Source organism: Penicillium canariense (assembly GCF_028826845.1).
Source record: "Penicillium canariense strain IBT 26290 chromosome Unknown utg000001l_segment0_segment0, whole genome shotgun sequence".
In the NCBI taxonomy this organism is placed as follows: Eukaryota; Fungi; Ascomycota; class Eurotiomycetes; order Eurotiales; family Aspergillaceae; genus Penicillium; species Penicillium canariense.
The window spans coordinates 6,486,474-6,504,252 of NW_026622728.1; the positions used below are offsets into that span (position 1 = coordinate 6,486,474).

The window sequence follows — 17,779 nt, forward strand, 5'->3', positions numbered from 1 at the left end:
GCGTGGGCGTCTCACCGGAAAATGCCTCGGAGTCGACTTACCAGTACAGTCCGGTCGTACTCTTGCAGGGCTACAGCATGTACGCTATCAACTGGGCAGAAGCGGAAAAGGGACTGCTGGCCTGCCCCACCGCGGGCACGCCGCCACCTCGTCGTATTTCTGTGGTTTTGTACCTGTCGGCACTGGACGACCCTGGCAAGATTCCCCTGAATACGCCGATTAATCGAGGAGAAATAGGTACCAGGGGAAATCGAAAAAAAAAAAAAAATTATCACCACAAAGAAAAATTTCCCGAGATAGTCATTCGCCGTCACCCATAAATCGCCACTGGGGAGTTCTATTGGCGGCCGCCGGAGCTGAAGGCTGAGCGAAGATCCCCGCAACAGCACCAATGGCAGCTGCAACCTCGCCAACCTCCACCGGTGTTCGGTGGACCCAGCTGGGCCCAACTGCAAGGTCCTACCCATCCCTGCGGACTCCCCAAGCCCACCTCCCCGACCGCTTGGGGCACGCTGGACAAAGCACCTGAAACTAGCGACCATCCCCGCCCAAAGTTGCCCCTCATGGCACCTCGACAGCTCCCGTTCTTCGCGGTGGAGATGGCCGTGTTTCAGCCTCTGCAACGCAAGGAAGCCGCCGGCCTGCCATTGGGCCGTGATGTGGGCCTCTCCAGGGCAGTTCCTGAGGATCCTGAATATCCTTGACGTCCTGGACGGAGTGCTCTGCAGATGGAGCTCTCTTGTCCTCCGTATGGTCAGAAGTAGAATTACCCGATGCGCTTAGTCTCCACCGTCACGAGAGTATCCCCTTGCACAGGGACGGGAACCGGTGCTGGAAGGAGATGTGTGATGCGAGAGGGGGAGAGGGGAGAGGGTACGCACTACATATACTGCATACTGCTGCTCTGAGAGTTTGCTCTCTTCTTCCTAAGCAAGTCTTCTCTCTTCCACTCTCTTTTTTCGTGCTGGGCACTCCTTTTTCAGTCACGATGTTCATCCTTCCATTCGTATGTACCACCCTTTGCCTCCTCCCTCCCCCAGCTATACAACGATAACCCGGTTGAGAGATCCCCGGACTGACCATGACCCTCCTGTTTAGCTTTTGGCTGCTGGCAGCCTCCCCCTCATTTCTGGGGCTCCAGTCGCATCCTCTCTCTTACGCGCATCTGCAGACGTGAAAGTTGAGCAAGCCGCGTCCAGCCACTCCCTCAGTGGACGCAGTAGCAACCTGTACGCCGCCGTCTTCGGCGGCAACGGCCTGGTGTCAGATGGGTGGCCCAGCATGGAGAACTGGATCTCCAGCTTCGACGACATGTTCGAGAGCAACAAGGATATCATCGGGTCGTCGTGCTCGCAGTGGGGCGTCGCCGACACCACCGAGGACGAAATGGCCACCATGAAGACGGTCATCAACACGATCGCCGGCGAGAGCGGGGTCGACGCCCGCTTCATCCTGGCCATCGTCATGCAGGAGAGCAACGGCTGTGTCCGTGTGCACACCACCGACAACGGCGTCACCAACCCGGGCCTGATGCAGTCCCACAACGGCAAGGGCAGCTGCAACACCGGCGACAGCGCCCCCGAGAACGTCCAGGACCCCTGCCCCGAGTCCGAGATTGAGCAGATGATCCGCGATGGTACCATGGGAACTTCCGACGGCGATGGTCTGCAACAACTCATCGAGCAGAACGGCGGTCTGAGCGATGTCTCCGCGTACTACAAGGCTGCGCGCTGCTACAACTCCGGCTCGATTGGTGCCGGCGGCAACTTGGGCGCCGGCGTCGCCACCCACTGCTACGCTTCGGACATCGCCAACCGCCTGCTCGGCTGGTCCTCCGGCACTAGCAGCTGCAACGATGCCACCATCGCTACGCTCACCGGCAGCTCCTGGAGCGGTAGCTCCTCCAGCAGCTCTGGCAGCTCGTCCTCCGAGTCTAGCTCCACGTCCACTTCCTCTGCCAACCCCACCGGCGTGACCACTATTCTCCCCGAGCCCGCGGCCACGTCAACCTCCACCTCCACCTCCAGCACCTTCAGCCCGACCTACACCCCCGCCGCAGTCACGCAGACTCCCGTACCCGAGTCTGCTGCGCCCCCCAGCACGCCCACTCCCGCTACGAGCAGCAGCGTTCCTGCCTCGCCGTCTGCATCTGCGTCCGGCGTCCCCCTGTACCCATACGCGACTTCGTCGTGCCAGCAGTACTACACCGTCATTGCGGGCGACTACTGCCAGAAGGTGGAGGTGCAATTTGGCGTTTCTGCGTCGGACCTGCAGAGCTGGAACCCCGGCTTGGATGATAGCTGCACGAATCTCTGGAAGGGATACCAGTATTGTGTGAAAGCTTGAAGCTTCCCTAGCACTCACTGACCACCCCTGGTTTGGCATGACTCGACTAGATACTTGAGCTGACATTCCTTTCGGTCTCTCGATCTACGTTTGATGCCCATGTCCATCCTCTCTTTTCGTCTCCAGTACTGATTGTACTCGGATCCTCTTTTTCTCTTCTTTCTTCATTCATTCTTGAGGCTGTGCCCCTTGATTGACTTGATAGATTCGGAGTGTAACCCGAATCATCCCCACAAAAAATGTCTTTGGAAGACAGTTGGCGGACTCTCTACGTCCACGGTGCTTGCATAGAAACAGGAGAAGAAGTTGCAAATGGGCAAACTATGGACTGGCCGGTTTCTTCCATGGTACTCATTCGTTTGCTTCTTTTTCCCTGTTGATCTAGCTTGCCTGCCCACCACGATTGACGATCGCATCTTTTCTGATCCCTGAGCGTCAGCTTCAGCTTGCCTTGATACCAACTCCTATCTGCGGAGCGCAAATACATTTCGTTTTCACCTTCACCTTCATCTCAATTTCACTTTCACTTTCACTTTCCCTTTCCCCTCAGCCTTGGCCCTAGTCGTAAATGCCTTCGGACAGGCGAGACAAGATGCATAGGTAGATGTCGGGCGCTTAAACAGTGTACTGTAGATATTGTATCTGCAATAATCTCCACGCCGCAGCCCAATTTACAATTTACAATTCACAATTCACAATTCACAATTCCATTGTCCGGGAACGTCCGTGCTTCGCAGATTGGCGCTAGCCCCCCAACTCCAACCTTGCATCCTGTTCTCGCCCCATCATACCATGCCATGCCATGCAATGCAATGCCACCCGTTCACCGGCCAAGTTTCTGCTGTAGTCTTGGCATGGACCTGTACATGTGATATATTTTCCCGAGCCTGAATGCGGAGAGGGGTACGACCAAGACTAGACATGTCCACCTGCATAAAGCATCTCTGCGGTTCCTGTGCGCGCGATACATGCCTCGCTCAGTAAGGCGGAGTTACGCGCCGCGTAGGTGGGCGCCTAGGCAGGGTGCCTGATTTGCGGCGGGCGGGATGGTAGGGTCTCTTCCGTGGGGCGATGGGTGCGATTGGCATTGGCCTTCGGGGGCTAGGACGGTGATTGTCATTGTGAGTCTCGTCCACTAGGATATGGTACGACACGGCCTAGGCCTAGGCCTATGCGATCTACTTGATTTGTGGGAGGGAGAGTTGGATTTAAGTTAGTTGCGATGTGGTGTGCGGTTGATTGGGGCTGGATCGAGTTTCAGGATTAGGGGGCAAGGCGTGGGACTTCAACTTGGGGGCGAATACGGGGTATGAATAATGGGCAACGTAATTAAAACTAGATCAACAATCCATGACGCAGAAATAGGTGCAGCGGGTATTGTAAACGATGACTACACTAGAATCTATGATGCATATGCCTTATACGTTGCGCTTCATATGATCTCACTCCCCATTCCGCTTCGCCAGGCTAGCCTGGTGCGCAATCTTGGCCAAGAGCGACGCCATACCAGCATGGTTACACTCAGGCTGGAACCGCTTGCTCAGCAACGGGGCATTACTCGCCTCGTTGCGCTTCGAGAAACTGAATCCCGGCGTGGCCTGCACACAACTATACTGGGCGTCGGCACCTCGCAGAGCGCAAATCTCGTTCGTCACGCAGTCGCCCGTACAAGCTGGCACACTGTACCCACGTGTCCGTCGCGCCCAAAAGTCCTCAAAAACAGAGGAGTCCTTCTCCATGGCTACGGTGACATTGTGCCAGAATCCGGGCGTAAGCTCGACACCAGCGTCTTGGACGGGTGGCGAGAGTTTGGAGCCGTAGGCTTTCTTCGCAGAATAGTACGGCACCCACTCGGGTCCTCTCTGGAACGATGGGTCGCTGATATTAGCGATGTACTGTGTGAAATCCATCACGCCGAAGGTCTCTGGGTCGATGTCGTAGACGCGAAAGGAGGGCGGGCCGGACGTAGGTGTCATCGAGGGCGCGACGTAGCCCATCGCCGTGGCTGTGTCCCAGTTGCGATGGCTATAGTTCGAGTACGCGATTTGGAACTCGTCTGTGTGCGTGTGCCCATAGAACAGCCCAGCAATGGTGGTTTCGTAACGCTGCACAATCTGGTCGAAGTAGTGCGAGTGATCGCGGAGATGGTCCACGTTCCCGGACGGGATGTGCGAGATAAGCCACACGCGCTGGCCCGCATCCTCGGCGGCTTGCATCTCTTCGATAAGCCAGGTGAATTGCCCGTTGGGGTCGGACTCCATCGGCTCTTCGTAGGAGAAGAAGTTGTACTTGTAGTAGAAGATGCTGTTGTAGGAGATGATGCGAAGCTTGCTGTTGGGGTGGATGGCGGAGTATGAGCCGTATTCGGTCGCCTTCTGAACGCTTTCCATTCCTGTCAGTGTCATCCAGTTGGCGGCGAGGGCTTCGTAGGCCCACTGCGGGTTGTATTCGTCCGGGATGTTGTGGGATGGGAAGAGGTTCAGTGGCGCGGCATCGTGGTTGCCGAGAGCAGCATACACGAGCCCGAGATGGTTCTCCATTGCACCATATGTGGCGTTAAAGTCCTGTAAGACTTCGGATTGATTGACGAGCCAGACGTCGTGGGCGACTACGTCGCCGGTATAGATTGAGAAGGCTGGGTGGAGGTCTGTGATGGCGGTCATCATGCTTTCCTGGAGTCGGTGCGGCGGATCGCATTTGAGGTTACCCCAGGGTCCGCAGGGCTTGTCGGCGGTTCCTGGTGCATCGTCCTCGGTGTATACGCGACAGCAAATGGGTTTGGAGCAGTCATAGTTGGAGCCGGTCTCATAGGAGAGGTCGACGTGTGTGTCACTGAAGTGGACAACCTTGATGGGGGGTTTACTGCTGGGGGGGGGACGCGTCGTCGCTGGCTTGGGCGAGGGGAAAGATAAATGGTATGGACGAACATCGGGGAAGTCACATAGGCCGATCAAGGCGGAGCACAGCGTCTTGGCTGTGTGAGAAGCCACCTTCATGTTTTTTAAGGAGTAGTGCAACGCTGGTCCCTCGATTGCGATGACACCGGCGCAGACATCACGATCCTCTGCCTACGCACACCAGTTAGGTGCGTGACACCCGGCGTAAATTTGGGTCATGGCTTACACCACTGATATCGCAAATGCCGGTCAGAACATCCTCCATAAAGCCCTCGCCCACATCGGCCACCAGTTTGAGGCCACCCAAGAGAACCTGGGTAATCGATGCGATATTCATTAGCGTGAGAGATGATACAAAATTCCCTCAGATATCTATACCTGGCAAGTTCCACAGTCCACGGCCTCCTTGAAGTCATCCCAGATAGCGCTGATCCAGCTTTCTGCAGACTCGGCTTGAACGCCTGGCAGCGCTGCCAGAGGGGCAAGAGCAGCAAGCAAAACTGTCTGCTTCATATTGACAAGCAGGGATATTCCCAGGCCGCAGATTCCACCTACCTATCGAGAAAGCAGGAAAAGGTTGTTCGGTGGACTAGGGCAAGAGCGCGGAGGCAGGCATGAATTTATGAGCCTCCACTCAACCCGAGGGTCTCTGCACGTACATTTGGCCAGCCAGATGATCCGACAATTCGCTTACCACCGGATAGTGTTCCTACAACCGAAGAATACAAGCGACGCGATCATCCGATCATCCCCTCCAACCTGAATCTCTCAGATGGATATCCATCCATTGCAGTTGTGCAGCGGTGTTGGGCTTGGCCATGTCGATCGCGAATACCAGCATCGCAAACTCCCCTCTTTATGGAAAGACACCAGGGAAAGCAGCTTGGAAGCGACGGTCGGAATGCGTGTGGACTGTATCCCGTCGGATTTTAATGGAGGCCGATCGGGCGACCGAGATGGGCTCGCGACCGCATCCCTGAACGAGTTATGCAGCCAAGCAGCTAAAGGGAAGGACTGCAACACTGCGCGGGGAAGCCATGGAGTGATCGTCAGTTCTGTTAGTCTCGGGGACCGATTATTTGCCGTCTGGAGAATGACTTCTTGGCTGGGATCGCGATGAGCCTGGTTGCACAGCTATGGCCTTCACATGACAGCTACCCCGTGGAGAAACCCGTTGCCAAGAATCATAGGCTCGCGGATAGTGCTGGGGTTCCTGCAGGGTTGGCCGGGGCTATTCATGGAGAAGGTCTGCTTTCGGCAAGCCCATGCAGTAGGCTGTTTCGATTGGAGCCTCAAGAGAAAGATCAGGGCGAAGGGAAGGGCAGTGGAGAGTGCCAAGCTCTGCAGGCTGCAGCAGACGGTGGAGATGTCAGATCGGCTGAGATTGGGATTGGGGGATGTCATTGGATGGTTGTTTGTGTACCCCTGATGTACGGAGTATATATTTGGGGAAGGATAGACACTCCCATGAGAGGTAAACAAGCCACGAAGCCACGAAGCCATGAAGCCATTGCTGATTCCCGCAGCTTCACCAGGAGGCATGGCCCTGAACAGCCGCCGTCAACCTCATGATATAAATAACTACTCTGGGTCCCTACATGCTACAAATCGTGAAGCCCCCCTCACCACGAGACAAGAACCCGATCTCAAGAAAAGGGCAGGGGAAAAAGGCTTGGCGGGTTAGTCCCAACGCCATCGACGCCAGCCACATACGGGGTGAAAAATTACCGCGGACGGAGAACGACCGAAAAGTCGATGGAGGACCCCCCGCGCCAAATTCGAACCGGACGAAGAACAGCGGGGCGTCGACGAGTCCAGCATGCTGGACTCAGGGGCGATCTACACGCTGGCAGGAGCCGATCAAAGTTTGGAAGGGACGACGTGGGTGGCGCTAGGCTTTTCACTCCCCGACCCAAATTGAGGACGAGGGGCGTGGATGGCTATTGGTGAACCATTGGGGCGCCAGTGGGAGATGCGTATGAGTATGGAGCTGGAGTCATGGAGTCTCGTTCGGCCAAGAGGCATTCTGCGTACGCGCTCCTCGACGGAGGGGGTTGAGACGTCGAGTTGCCTCCAGGAAAGAGTTCGATAGTCGCCTTGCAACGCGCAGGTCGGAGCCTCCATCCGACACCTCACGAACAGGGGAACCGAGGAATACCTGGAATACCTCATCGTGAGCCCCTGCCCCGCCCTTACTGGTGGTTAAATGTTGGTCCAACCGTTTCCACCGCGTCAAACCCTCCAAAGCGGAGACGCTCAATCCGATCGCGGCGGGGAACGAAAAGTCCCGTTGGGAGCGAATGACACGATGATCCCCTCTCCACACTTCTTCCCACCTTCAAGCCACGAGCTCTGCTGAGCTTTTTCTGTCTCTGCATGGTGTGAGCCTCACCCTTGTTCGCCTGTTGCATCCTCGATCCTGGTCTCTTCTTCATCCCCATCCCCATCCCCATCCCCATCCCCATCCCCTTCCCCAGATCCAACCCCCCCCCCAACGCCTCCGACATCCCTTGAGGCGGACCCCGGCCTTTACCCCGGATTCGTGGTCAAACCGGTCTCCCCAGAGACCATGGCCGGGACCTGCGCTCAATTCCCCGCCGACAGTGACTATGCATTGATGCGTGCCTTCTGGAATCGCCGACTATACACTGAAAAGGTCCTGTGATCGTGGTGGAAAACTGGATGCGCCTGCAGCGCAGTGCGCTCATCATGGAAACCCGCCGACCGGAGACTCTGGGGGTCTCGATCACCTTCTTCGTCATTGCGAGCATCTTCGTCGCCTTGCGGTTTATCTCGCGCATCTTCATCGTGCGCCGGGTCGGGTTACACGATTATTTGATGTTGGTCGCATGGGTACGTCTCTCGAGTCCCTGCATGCTTCCCGGGTTGTTGCACGCGAGTGCGCGCATCCCAAGTGCCTCGACAGTCGCAGTCTCGCTCTCATGGCTCCCATCGCTAATTCCAAGCTGCCGGGCAGGTGATCGACTTTGGCTTTTCATTCTCGCTTTTCTACGCGACTCAGAAGGGGCTCGGCCTGCATTCCCGCGACATCCTGCCAGAGAACAAGGCCGCCCTCGGCAAAGCCAACTATGCATTCACCGTGCTTTATGTGTGTCCTTCTGGCCACGCGGTCCGCGAGAGTTGACCGAATACGCTAACACCAGTCTGTTAGAACCCGGCACTGATGGCCGTCAAAACATCCATCCTTGTTTTCTACTTGACCTTGACCCGGAACCAAAAGGTCTTCCGATGGGCAAACTACGTGACACTGGTGGTAGTCAACGCCGCAGGCTTCGCGCTGACCATGGTCAACGTGTTTCAATGTCGCCCTGTCTCCGCTGCGTTCGCCGTGCCTGTTCCTCCCGGCGCCCACTGTACCGATATTGTCACGCTCTACCTTTCCTCCTCCCCCGTGAATATCATCACCGACCTGGCCATTCTGTTTCTCCCAATTCCCATTCTCACGCAGATGCGTCTTCCCTTCAAGCAAAAGGTGATTCTAGTGGTCACGTTCAGCTTCGGTTTCTTCGTGGCGGTGGTGGACGTGATTCGGATCGCTTTTCTCCAACAAGCGGCCATCTCGCGCTCATTAGCTATGCAGTCGATTCGCCTCCAGAATACGAGTCGTTCGGACTTTAGCTGTATGGAATGAACCCATTCTTCACGATAATACCTCCAGCAACCGGGCTAATCTCTCTCTATTCTCTTCGCAGGGTATGCCTCGCTTTCATTCATGTGGTCCGCGGTCGAGGTCAACGTCTCGATCATTTGCGGTTGCGTCCCAAGTCTCAAGCCACTTGTCGCGCGCCTCATCCCGAAACTGATCCGAGACACGGACGATCCTCATACCAGTCCTCACCACCACTACGCAACAGGAGACAGCCCAGTCGCGGTTCCACCTCCCGTTGTTATACCAACCTCCGGCCCATCTCCCGCCTTATCACCATCGGGCAGCAACGGAAGCAAGCCTTATGGGACAGGGAGTGGGAGCACAACGGCCCGCAGGCAGAGCTCGAACCAGACGAACCAGACGATGGGAATCCTCGATTTCCTGAGCGAGCCCGGAAATGGCCCGCAGGACGCGGAAGCCAACACACACACTAGTACCTCCTACCCGCCCAATATCACCTTCTTTGATTTCGTCAACATGAAGAAGCCGGAGAGTATGCTCAAGCTGAACAATCGCGAGTCGATTGCGCCTATTGCGTTGACGACCCTCCTCTTCTTCCTGTGGGGCTTCGCATATGGCTTGCTCGATACGCTGAATGCGCAGTTCCAGACCATTGTCCAGCTGGACAAATGGCATTCGCTTGGTCTTCATGGCGCGTACTTTGGCGGGTATCTCCTCGGCCCACTGCTGGTCGGCCGACCAGTCTTGAAGATCTGGGGCTTCAAGTCCACTTTCATCACAGGACTTTGCATCTACGCCTGTGGATCGCTCGTATTCTGGCCATCCGCTGTCCTAACATCTACAGCGGCGTTCACGATATCCAATTTCATTGTCGGCTTCGGCCTTGCTGTTCTTGAAACGGCGGCCAACCCGTTCATCGCGCTCTGTGGTCCGCTGGAGAATTCCGAGATTCGTCTCAATATATCGCAGGGCGTGCAAGCCATCGGCAGCGTCCTGTCCCCGCTCCTGGCTAAGAAAGTGCTGTTCAAGGGTGTCCAAGATGTCGCGTCCCTAGTGGACGTGCAATGGACATACCTGGGAATCGCTCTGTTCGATGTGCTTCTCGCCGTCGCCTTTTATTACCTTCCAGTCCCAGAGGCCTCGGATGCCGATCTCAAAGAACTGGCCGACCGCCGTCGCGACGACAACATGACTAAGGTAGCCGGTATCCCCGTAGTCTGGCTCACCCTCGCCCTGGGGATCTGGTCCCAATTCTTCTATGTGGCTGGCCAAGAGGTCCTCTCCACCTCACTCCAGCCGTTCGTTCGAGCCGTCCACCCAGATACCTCCCTGAGCCCTTTCGACTTTTTGACCATCGGCCACAGTGTCTTCGCCGTGGGCCGGTTTATCGCCGCCTTCGCACAGTGGTTCCTCAAGCCGCGCTGGATTCTGATGGTCTCCTACATCGGCCTGATTGTCTTCTCCGTGTTGTGCATGAAAACCACTGGCTTAACAGGCGTTGTAATGGTCATGTTGGTCTACTTCTTCGAAAGCGGCGTCTTCAGCATTATCTTCGCCATCTCACTGCGCGGCACTGCACAGCACACCAAGACGGCGGCCGCCATGCTCACAATGGCCATTAGTGGCGGAACCTTCTTCCCCTTCGCTCAGTATGCCGCCTACCTGGCCCATGGCGAATCGTACTCTTTCTGTGTCCTGGTCGCGCTATTCGCGGCCGGCGCTATCTTCCCGCTATACCTCAACCTTGTCCCCGCCGTGAAGAAACAGGTCGACCCCGTGCCGAACGAGTACCTACGTCGTCACCATCGTCACCATCGGCGCCGAAAACGTGCCTCCGTCAAGACCATGCATCGCGAGAAGGAGAATCCATCTCAGGGAGGCGTTCTCTCGCGCCGGCGCAGTCTGGTGTTTGATCCGGATCTTCTGCCCGATCTGCCAATGCCGGGCGAGACACATCAGAGCTCTACACCCCTCAGCATCCGGAACTCGAACTGGAGCCCTAGCTCACCGATGGACTCGCAAGCGTCCGGACACTCCGCCTCGAAGAGGGTTAGCAGACGGGACTCGTGATGGTTCGCTCCCATTTGCGGCCTATATAAAAAAGACATGATTACGACTCTTCAAAACGACCTATGTCTATCTTGACTCTACCTGTCTTTCTTTTTGCACATATCACCTCGCTCTTACCTTTTGACGACCTCGAAGATACCCCCATCTTTCTGGCTCACCGGACTGATGTTACTTCTCGACTGTTTTTGGACGTGATTTTTTTCCCCAAAATTATGGATGATGCCTGTGAGTGTCTTCTTATGTACATGCTTTGGGTGGTTTCTATCAACCTTTATGGATCTGAATCTTGCACTTGAGCGATGGCGTTGGGAGGGAAAGGGTCGATGGGTGGCTTCTCTTTAGTGATTGTACCATCAGCTTCTTACTGTTCATATTCAAGGGACTTTCCTGTTTTCCTTTCCCCCTTAGTGTGAATCATGATTCTGGATGTATCATCATGCACAGCCTCTACGGTGAGTTTTACGCGGTCCTGCCGGGCACTTGCATTTGGGTGTATGGATGATTGGTGCAGGCGGTCCGCGACAGCCGACGCTCAGCCGCACTGGCTACCCCTCCAAGCTGCCGTGTTCTTGATACCGAGAGAACCCAAGACCTTCCCGGTGATAAACGGTTTCCCAGAGTTACCCATTCGTGTGTGTCAACATCACGTTGCAATGGTGCCGTCTCTTGCTCCGGAAGACTACACCGTGGCATGGATCTGCGCGCTGCCAGTGGAACTGACCGCCGCGAAAGCTATGATGGATGAATTCCACAAACCTCTCGCTCCTCCGAGACCTGATCACAACATATATACCCTAGGAAGAATAAAAGGGCACAATGTGGTGGTCGCCTGCCTTCCGTTGGGTGTTGTTGGGACAACAATGGCAGCGATCGTGTTAGCGGAGATGAGGCCCACATTTCCGTCACTACGACATGTTCTCTTGGTTGGTATCGGAGGTGGGGTGCCAAGCAAGACCGATATTCGACTTGGAGATGTAGTCGTCAGCAAGCCAACTGCCAAGGGAAGTGGCGTGATACCATACGACTGTGGGAAAAGGCTGAGTGCTGGGCGATTTCAGCGTGCAGGATGTCACGATAAACCTCCGCGCCATCTATTGCAGGCCTTGAGCCACATAGAAAGTGACCGTCCCTTTGAAGAACGACCGATTGGACGGTGCATTGTCGATGTGCTTGCGAGCAATGAAGGGATGAAGTACGAGTTCTCTCGACCTGATAACGACTGGCTCTTCCACGCGTCATACAACCACCGCAGTAGTGTTGGAAACTGCTTGTCTTGTGATCAGAACCAATTGGTCCACCGAAAGCCCCGAAGTACCGATGAACCGAAGGTCCATTATGGATTAATTGGCTCGGGAAACCTGGTTATGAAAGATGCCCGCGAACGAGATCGGATTTCTCAAGAACTAGACATCCTCTGCTTTGAGATGGAGGCGGCAGGCTTAATGGATCAATACAGATGCATGGTAATACGAGGCATTTGTGACTACTGCGATTCGCATAAGAACAAGCAATGGCAAGGTTATGCCGCGCTGACGGCCGCGGTATACGCAAGACAGCTGCTATCTGTGGTTCCGGGAGATGATGTTCGGACGGAATCGAGAGATAGTGAGTGACCTTGTTTGGGAAACCCAAGGCGGCTCATAACTGACATTTGTTATAGGAACTGATCTGAGCAGAGAAGAGAAAGAGAATGCGTGTTTGTCAAGCTTGTTCATTACGGACCCATGCGACGACAAGAATGCATCCAAACGAGTCCAGGGGAAACGTGCACCTCACACCTGCGAATGGATCTTGGACACATGCGAGCTGAAGTCGTGGTTTCGTTCGCAGGATGCCTCTGATGAAACCCATTCGGACATCTTGTGGCTATATGGGAACCCGGGGACAGGAAAGTCAACGATGGCCATCACCATTGCCGAGCAGCTATCGACTGAAGCTCGTTTCATCGACAGACGTGACGTTCTGGCCTACTTTTTCTGTGACTCCAGTGTCCAGGAGCGCAGTACCGCGTGTGCTATCCTGCGAGGCCTATTGTATCAGATGATGAGACAACACTCGCATCTTCTGAAACACATACTTCCCAAGTTCAACGTTCGGAAGGAGAACCTGTTTAAATCGTTTGATGCACTATGGGGCATCCTCATGGATATTGGATATCATGATGCAAATTGCCACGTTTATTGCATTATCGATGCCCTGGATGAATGTGACCAAGAATCACAAAAGATGCTTCTCACTCAAATCAGCCTGACCTTCATGGAAACCAAGGCGCGAAGGCCAAGAATTCACTTTTTGATCACCAGTCGACCATATCCGGAAATCAAAAGTGCCCTCCGTTCGTTCAACTGTAAGGACTTGTCTTCTTATCAGGAGGTACAGCAGGATTTGAAAATCTTCATCGACGCCAAGGTCATGCAACTCACTCAGGCCAAGGAATATTCGAAGAATGTGGCAAGGACGGTATCGCGTATACTGTCTGAAAAGGCCGAAGGAACCTTTCTATGGGTTGGCATTGCTTGTAATGAGCTGGCAGATGTGCTAGCTAGAGATGCGATCACAACTTTGGAAGCCCTGCCTCGCGGTCTGACTTCGTTATATGACCGGTTACTAACGACCGCGCTCGAAGCTAATGAGAACGATAAAAACAAGATCCTACAGATACTCCGCTGTGTTGCAGTTTCACGGCAACCACTGACTCTGGTAGAGTTGTCCACTGCATGTGGCCTCTATGAAAACCAGGACGAACATGACCGCATGATTTTCACTCAGGGGGATGTTGAGATGTGCCGATTTATGGTTGTGATTCAAAAAGGATTTGTGCGCCTTTTGCATCAATCCGTAAAGGATTTCCTCCTCCTTGCTCAAGGCGGGAGCCTGATCAACATCCCGAGAGCAAACGCGGTATTGGCAAATCGATGTATCGATTACCTCTTGTTCCATGTGCCGTCAGTGGAACCTTCACAAAGCAAGGAGCATAACCGCGGGTTTTTCCGATATGCGGTCCTCTACTGGCCCGAACATGCCTCGGCCGCACAATCTGAATTCAATATTCTGCCAGCGCACAGCTGTTTCTTTCAGCTAGTCTCACACGAGCGGGAGAAGTGGCGGAAGGCCTACAACAAGGAACGGCATTTCACATGTATCCCAGAGGAATTCTCGGTTCTCCACATGGCAGCAGCATGGGACATCACAAAAGTTATCTACTTCGTCCTGGATCAAGTTTTTATTTCAAGCATACCGCTGCCGTTCCAAAAGATGGCAAAATATCTCCCAGTATCTCAAGGTGTCAAAGATTGTGTTACCTCTTTGGCAGGGTGGAACAAAGTGGGAACGCTAATCAATGCAAGGGATAAGACTGGACGGACTCCCCTTCATTGGGCAATTACGAAGCGGCATACTGAATCTGTGGACGTGCTATTACAACAAGGGGCGGACCTTGATTTACGCGATAATGAGTCAATGTGTGCCCTACATTTTGCGGCAGCAAATGGTTACGAGCAACTTGGTCAGAAGTTCTTTCAATCTTCTCAAAGGTTGGAAGCAAAAGATCGCTATGGCCGGACTCCACTGCTGTGTGCAGTAGAGAATTTACAGGGTGGCATGATTCCTCGCCTGGTTAACGCCGGAGCTCAGGTAAATAGTATCAATGATATGCATCAAAATGCAGCACACCTCATTTGTCAGGGCTCAGGGAATCCGGACCGCTACATACGGCTGGACTATTTCATTTCTCAGGAAATCCCCATATGCGTCTGTGATAAGTTTAACATGACACCCTTTTTGTATGCATTGGGACACTTGCATGAGGATCTCGCGCTACTCCTACTGGAGAAAGGATACGATGTGAACTTTCGTATCTGCAGGCAGTGGTGTTGGCGTCAGACGGAGAATGATTTTGTGCCCTGTGAAAGCGATGGAAAATTTGACCGACCACTCAAAGGGGACTCTTCTATTGGGCTGACTGCACTTCACTTTACAGCTTTGAATGGGATAGTGGGGATGTCAGAGCTTCTACTTGACTACGATGCTGATCCTAATGCCTTTGACGAAAGTGGCGACACGCCTTTACATTTAGCAATTCGAGGCCAAATAAAGGGGCACAAGTACGCCGATCCGTGGGTCACTAGAGAATATTCCGTGGAGTGGTTGACCGAGCTTATCGATGATCAAGGAAGCGAAGAAGCATTCGAAACAAGGAAGGCGATTGATCAAGCGAGAGAACGTACAGTTCAGCTACTTTTGAAAAGCACTGCTATTGATGTTAGCATCGCAAATCATGACGGGGAACGCCCCCTACATGTGATTCCCTTTCGAAAAGGATATGCGTGCACAGTGCTATCGGCACTCATCGACTCTGGAGCAGAAGTGTCCAGCTTGAATTCAATGCATCAAACTTGTCTACACCTAGCCAGCGAGGCAGGCAATCCGGATGCTGTTCGCATACTTTTGAACGAAGGATGTGACATGACTTTGCTTGATATGCATGGTTTAAGCCCTGTTCACTACGCTGTTCGTCACAACCACCCAGACATCGTACGACTCATGTTCGACAGTCATCAGGAGCAACTATCAGAGTTTATCACTCAGGATAATCTTCTAGACAAAAACATTCTATATCACCATGTTGAATCAGAGATATGCTCCGCCGAAATGGTCAATCTTCTTTTGACATACGGGTGCAAGATGAACAAACTTGATGCACAAGGCAACTCTGTGCTCAGTCAATATTTGAGTTCATTTCACTTGGGAATTCAATATGACGTCTTTCAGATCCTTCTCCGGCATTCTGGTACTGAAGGGATTCATTGGGCGGACAGCGAACAACGAAATCTTCTACACCTACTGATGTGCCAATGGGATAACGATAACATTCCTATTCTGAAGGATCTGTCGAAGTTTGTGGACATAACGGCGAAGGACGCTGACGGGAGGGGTATTGAACATCATGGAGCGATCCACGGTGCATTCAACGCATCCCTGACCCGATTTCTTCAAGAAGGAGGGAGCCTCAAACTTCACGAAAAGGATCTGATGGGCAAGACACCGCTTGAATATGCCGTAGAAGAGGCCGATCGGGAACGCCCCAGTGATCTTTTTGGAGGTCAACGGTGGCAAGAATCTCTGCAGAATTTGAAAGATGCATGCAGAACAGACTAAGCTGCTACCTCACAAGCCTTTCAGAACAGGGAATTTATCTCACTTTTTGACAATGGCGACGTGTTGGACTCGACTCCCCAGCGGAGGCAAGTGAAATTTTCTATGGGAACGACCGAGGGTGAGATTTATTGAGGATGTTTGACAGATTGAAGGTCAGACTCATTCTCCACAGGGTCTGAATGTGGTCTGGTCTGAAGCAGAAATAATGCCATTTTCATTGAGAATTAGCAAATGTCTATCTTCAAGCCCTTGCACAATCTGCTTCCAGCGGGTTGAAAACAAAGGTCAAGTGCACTCGCCCTAAAGAGTACCTCCGCTTGAACAGCAGCAGGTCGAAACAGATCGTTCGGTATAAGGTTCTTATAGAGAGCGCGGGGCTTCCTACTTCTCCGATCCTTCGTAGCAGAACTACCCAAGGTCTTCATCTGTCTCCCCCTGTGTTCTACGTAAATACCCAATACCACCTCCCCTTTCAAATTCGGCTTCACCCCTGAACATGCGAGACACGGCGGTTCTACGTAAACCCTCCACCTCCCGAGCTTCCCAGCCGAATCATGGAAACCCAGTGGCACAAAGCAGAGACCCAGCTGCGCCACCCGCACATCACAAACCCGCTATAGCCCTATAGACATGCCGTGTAACACGCAGCCAAGGTAGCTGCCCACTTAGGGCTGTGTTCATTTTCCGAACCATGTCTGAGCCGGCCCCACGAACAGGTGTTGGAGACCGATGGAGCGATCCAAGGATGACCATGACGTGCCGAACAGGAGGTTCAGGTCCGCGATATCCACTTGGCGGAAACGGTCTGCGCGGCATATTCTCGGCTGACAGCTACCGGCATACCGTGAACTGAACTGACGGGGGCGATGTGTGGCAGAAGGTGTCGGCCTCCGTTTTGAACTCACCTGATCGGAATGGGGTTGATCCGGAGCGTGCTGGAAGAGTTTCCTCGCGATAGCCTCACCTATTCCGAATCGGGAGCATATCGTGCTGCACAATCGGTGGCGGGTCCTGTGGCGAAAGCCAAGGCCGCATCGACCGAAGCCACCTCCTTCGTTTCTCGGCACTCTTACCCAAAAGACCAGGAACCCACCCTGCTGGGCCACTTCGAGGGGGTGGCAAATCGTTCCAACGTTGGCTCTCACCCAAGCAAGCAGTGGAAGGGATGGAGATGGAGATGGAGATGGAGAAAAGAACCACCCGAGGAACTGGGCGAGCATCCTCTAAGCCCACTGGAGCTTAGTATCAGATTGTGCGGAAATGCATATCCGCCCCGTTGACCCATTTGACCAACAGGGGAAGAGACGACCCTGCGGATCGTGTAACAGCTTACAAGAGCTTACGGACGTCTCCCGGGAACTTTTTAAACCCCAGGCTGATCTCGGAGAATTCCTGGCACACGCCAATGGGATTGGAGGCTCGAATTCCGAATACTCCGCAAGGGCCCCTGAGCGACTAAGGGCGAACCCGTCATTTCAGCGACGCCACACAACCTCCCTGCGCGACACGGACTCCCGAAGAACCTTCCCAAGCGCGAAGGCTTGCGCCGCACATTCTCCAGCACATCCTCATTGGCCCTCCCGCGACCTGGCCACTTTCGTGAATTTGAGGATTCCCGGGATCTTCACGGGTGCAGCCCGGGCTGGGGTTGCGTTGGATTAGCTGCAACTATACTCCG

The 17,779-nt window shown here is 54.0% G+C and overlaps 5 protein-coding genes across 5 annotated transcripts; 4 read left to right on the forward strand and 1 right to left on the reverse strand.

The window, feature by feature from the left end:
- Window positions 1–988: 988 nt before the first annotated feature.
- N7482_002224 (LysM peptidoglycan-binding domain-containing protein) lies at window positions 989–2,346 on the forward strand (the record flags this gene model as incomplete). The annotated part of the gene is made up of 2 exons (XM_056684349.1): window positions 989–1,006; window positions 1,099–2,346. The coding sequence occupies 2 exons, from the start codon at window positions 989–991 to the stop codon at window positions 2,344–2,346; spliced, it is 1,266 nt and encodes a 421-aa protein (XP_056547955.1).
- A 1,442-nt stretch (window positions 2,347–3,788) lies between these two features.
- N7482_002225 (sphingomyelin phosphodiesterase) lies at window positions 3,789–5,756 on the reverse strand (the record flags this gene model as incomplete). Its single annotated transcript, XM_056684350.1, has 3 exons — window positions 3,789–5,414; window positions 5,470–5,556; window positions 5,622–5,756. 3 exons carry the CDS (start codon window positions 5,754–5,756, stop codon window positions 3,789–3,791), a joined length of 1,848 nt encoding a protein of 615 aa, XP_056547956.1.
- Window positions 5,757–7,952: 2,196 nt separating this feature from the next.
- N7482_002226 (putative MFS monosaccharide transporter) lies at window positions 7,953–10,944 on the forward strand (the record flags this gene model as incomplete). The annotated part of the gene is made up of 4 exons (XM_056684351.1): window positions 7,953–8,096; window positions 8,221–8,352; window positions 8,416–8,884; window positions 8,957–10,944. 4 exons carry the CDS (start codon window positions 7,953–7,955, stop codon window positions 10,942–10,944), a joined length of 2,733 nt encoding a protein of 910 aa, XP_056547957.1.
- Window positions 10,945–11,597: 653 nt separating this feature from the next.
- On the forward strand, window positions 11,598–16,101 carry N7482_002227 (Pfs, NACHT, and Ankyrin domain protein; the record flags this gene model as incomplete). Its single annotated transcript, XM_056684352.1, has 2 exons — window positions 11,598–12,553; window positions 12,621–16,101. The coding sequence occupies 2 exons, from the start codon at window positions 11,598–11,600 to the stop codon at window positions 16,099–16,101; spliced, it is 4,437 nt and encodes a 1,478-aa protein (XP_056547958.1).
- A 914-nt stretch (window positions 16,102–17,015) lies between these two features.
- On the forward strand, window positions 17,016–17,763 carry N7482_002228 (uncharacterized protein; the record flags this gene model as incomplete). Its single annotated transcript, XM_056684353.1, has 2 exons — window positions 17,016–17,257; window positions 17,430–17,763. 2 exons carry the CDS (start codon window positions 17,016–17,018, stop codon window positions 17,761–17,763), a joined length of 576 nt encoding a protein of 191 aa, XP_056547959.1.
- Window positions 17,764–17,779: the final 16 nt, after the last annotated feature.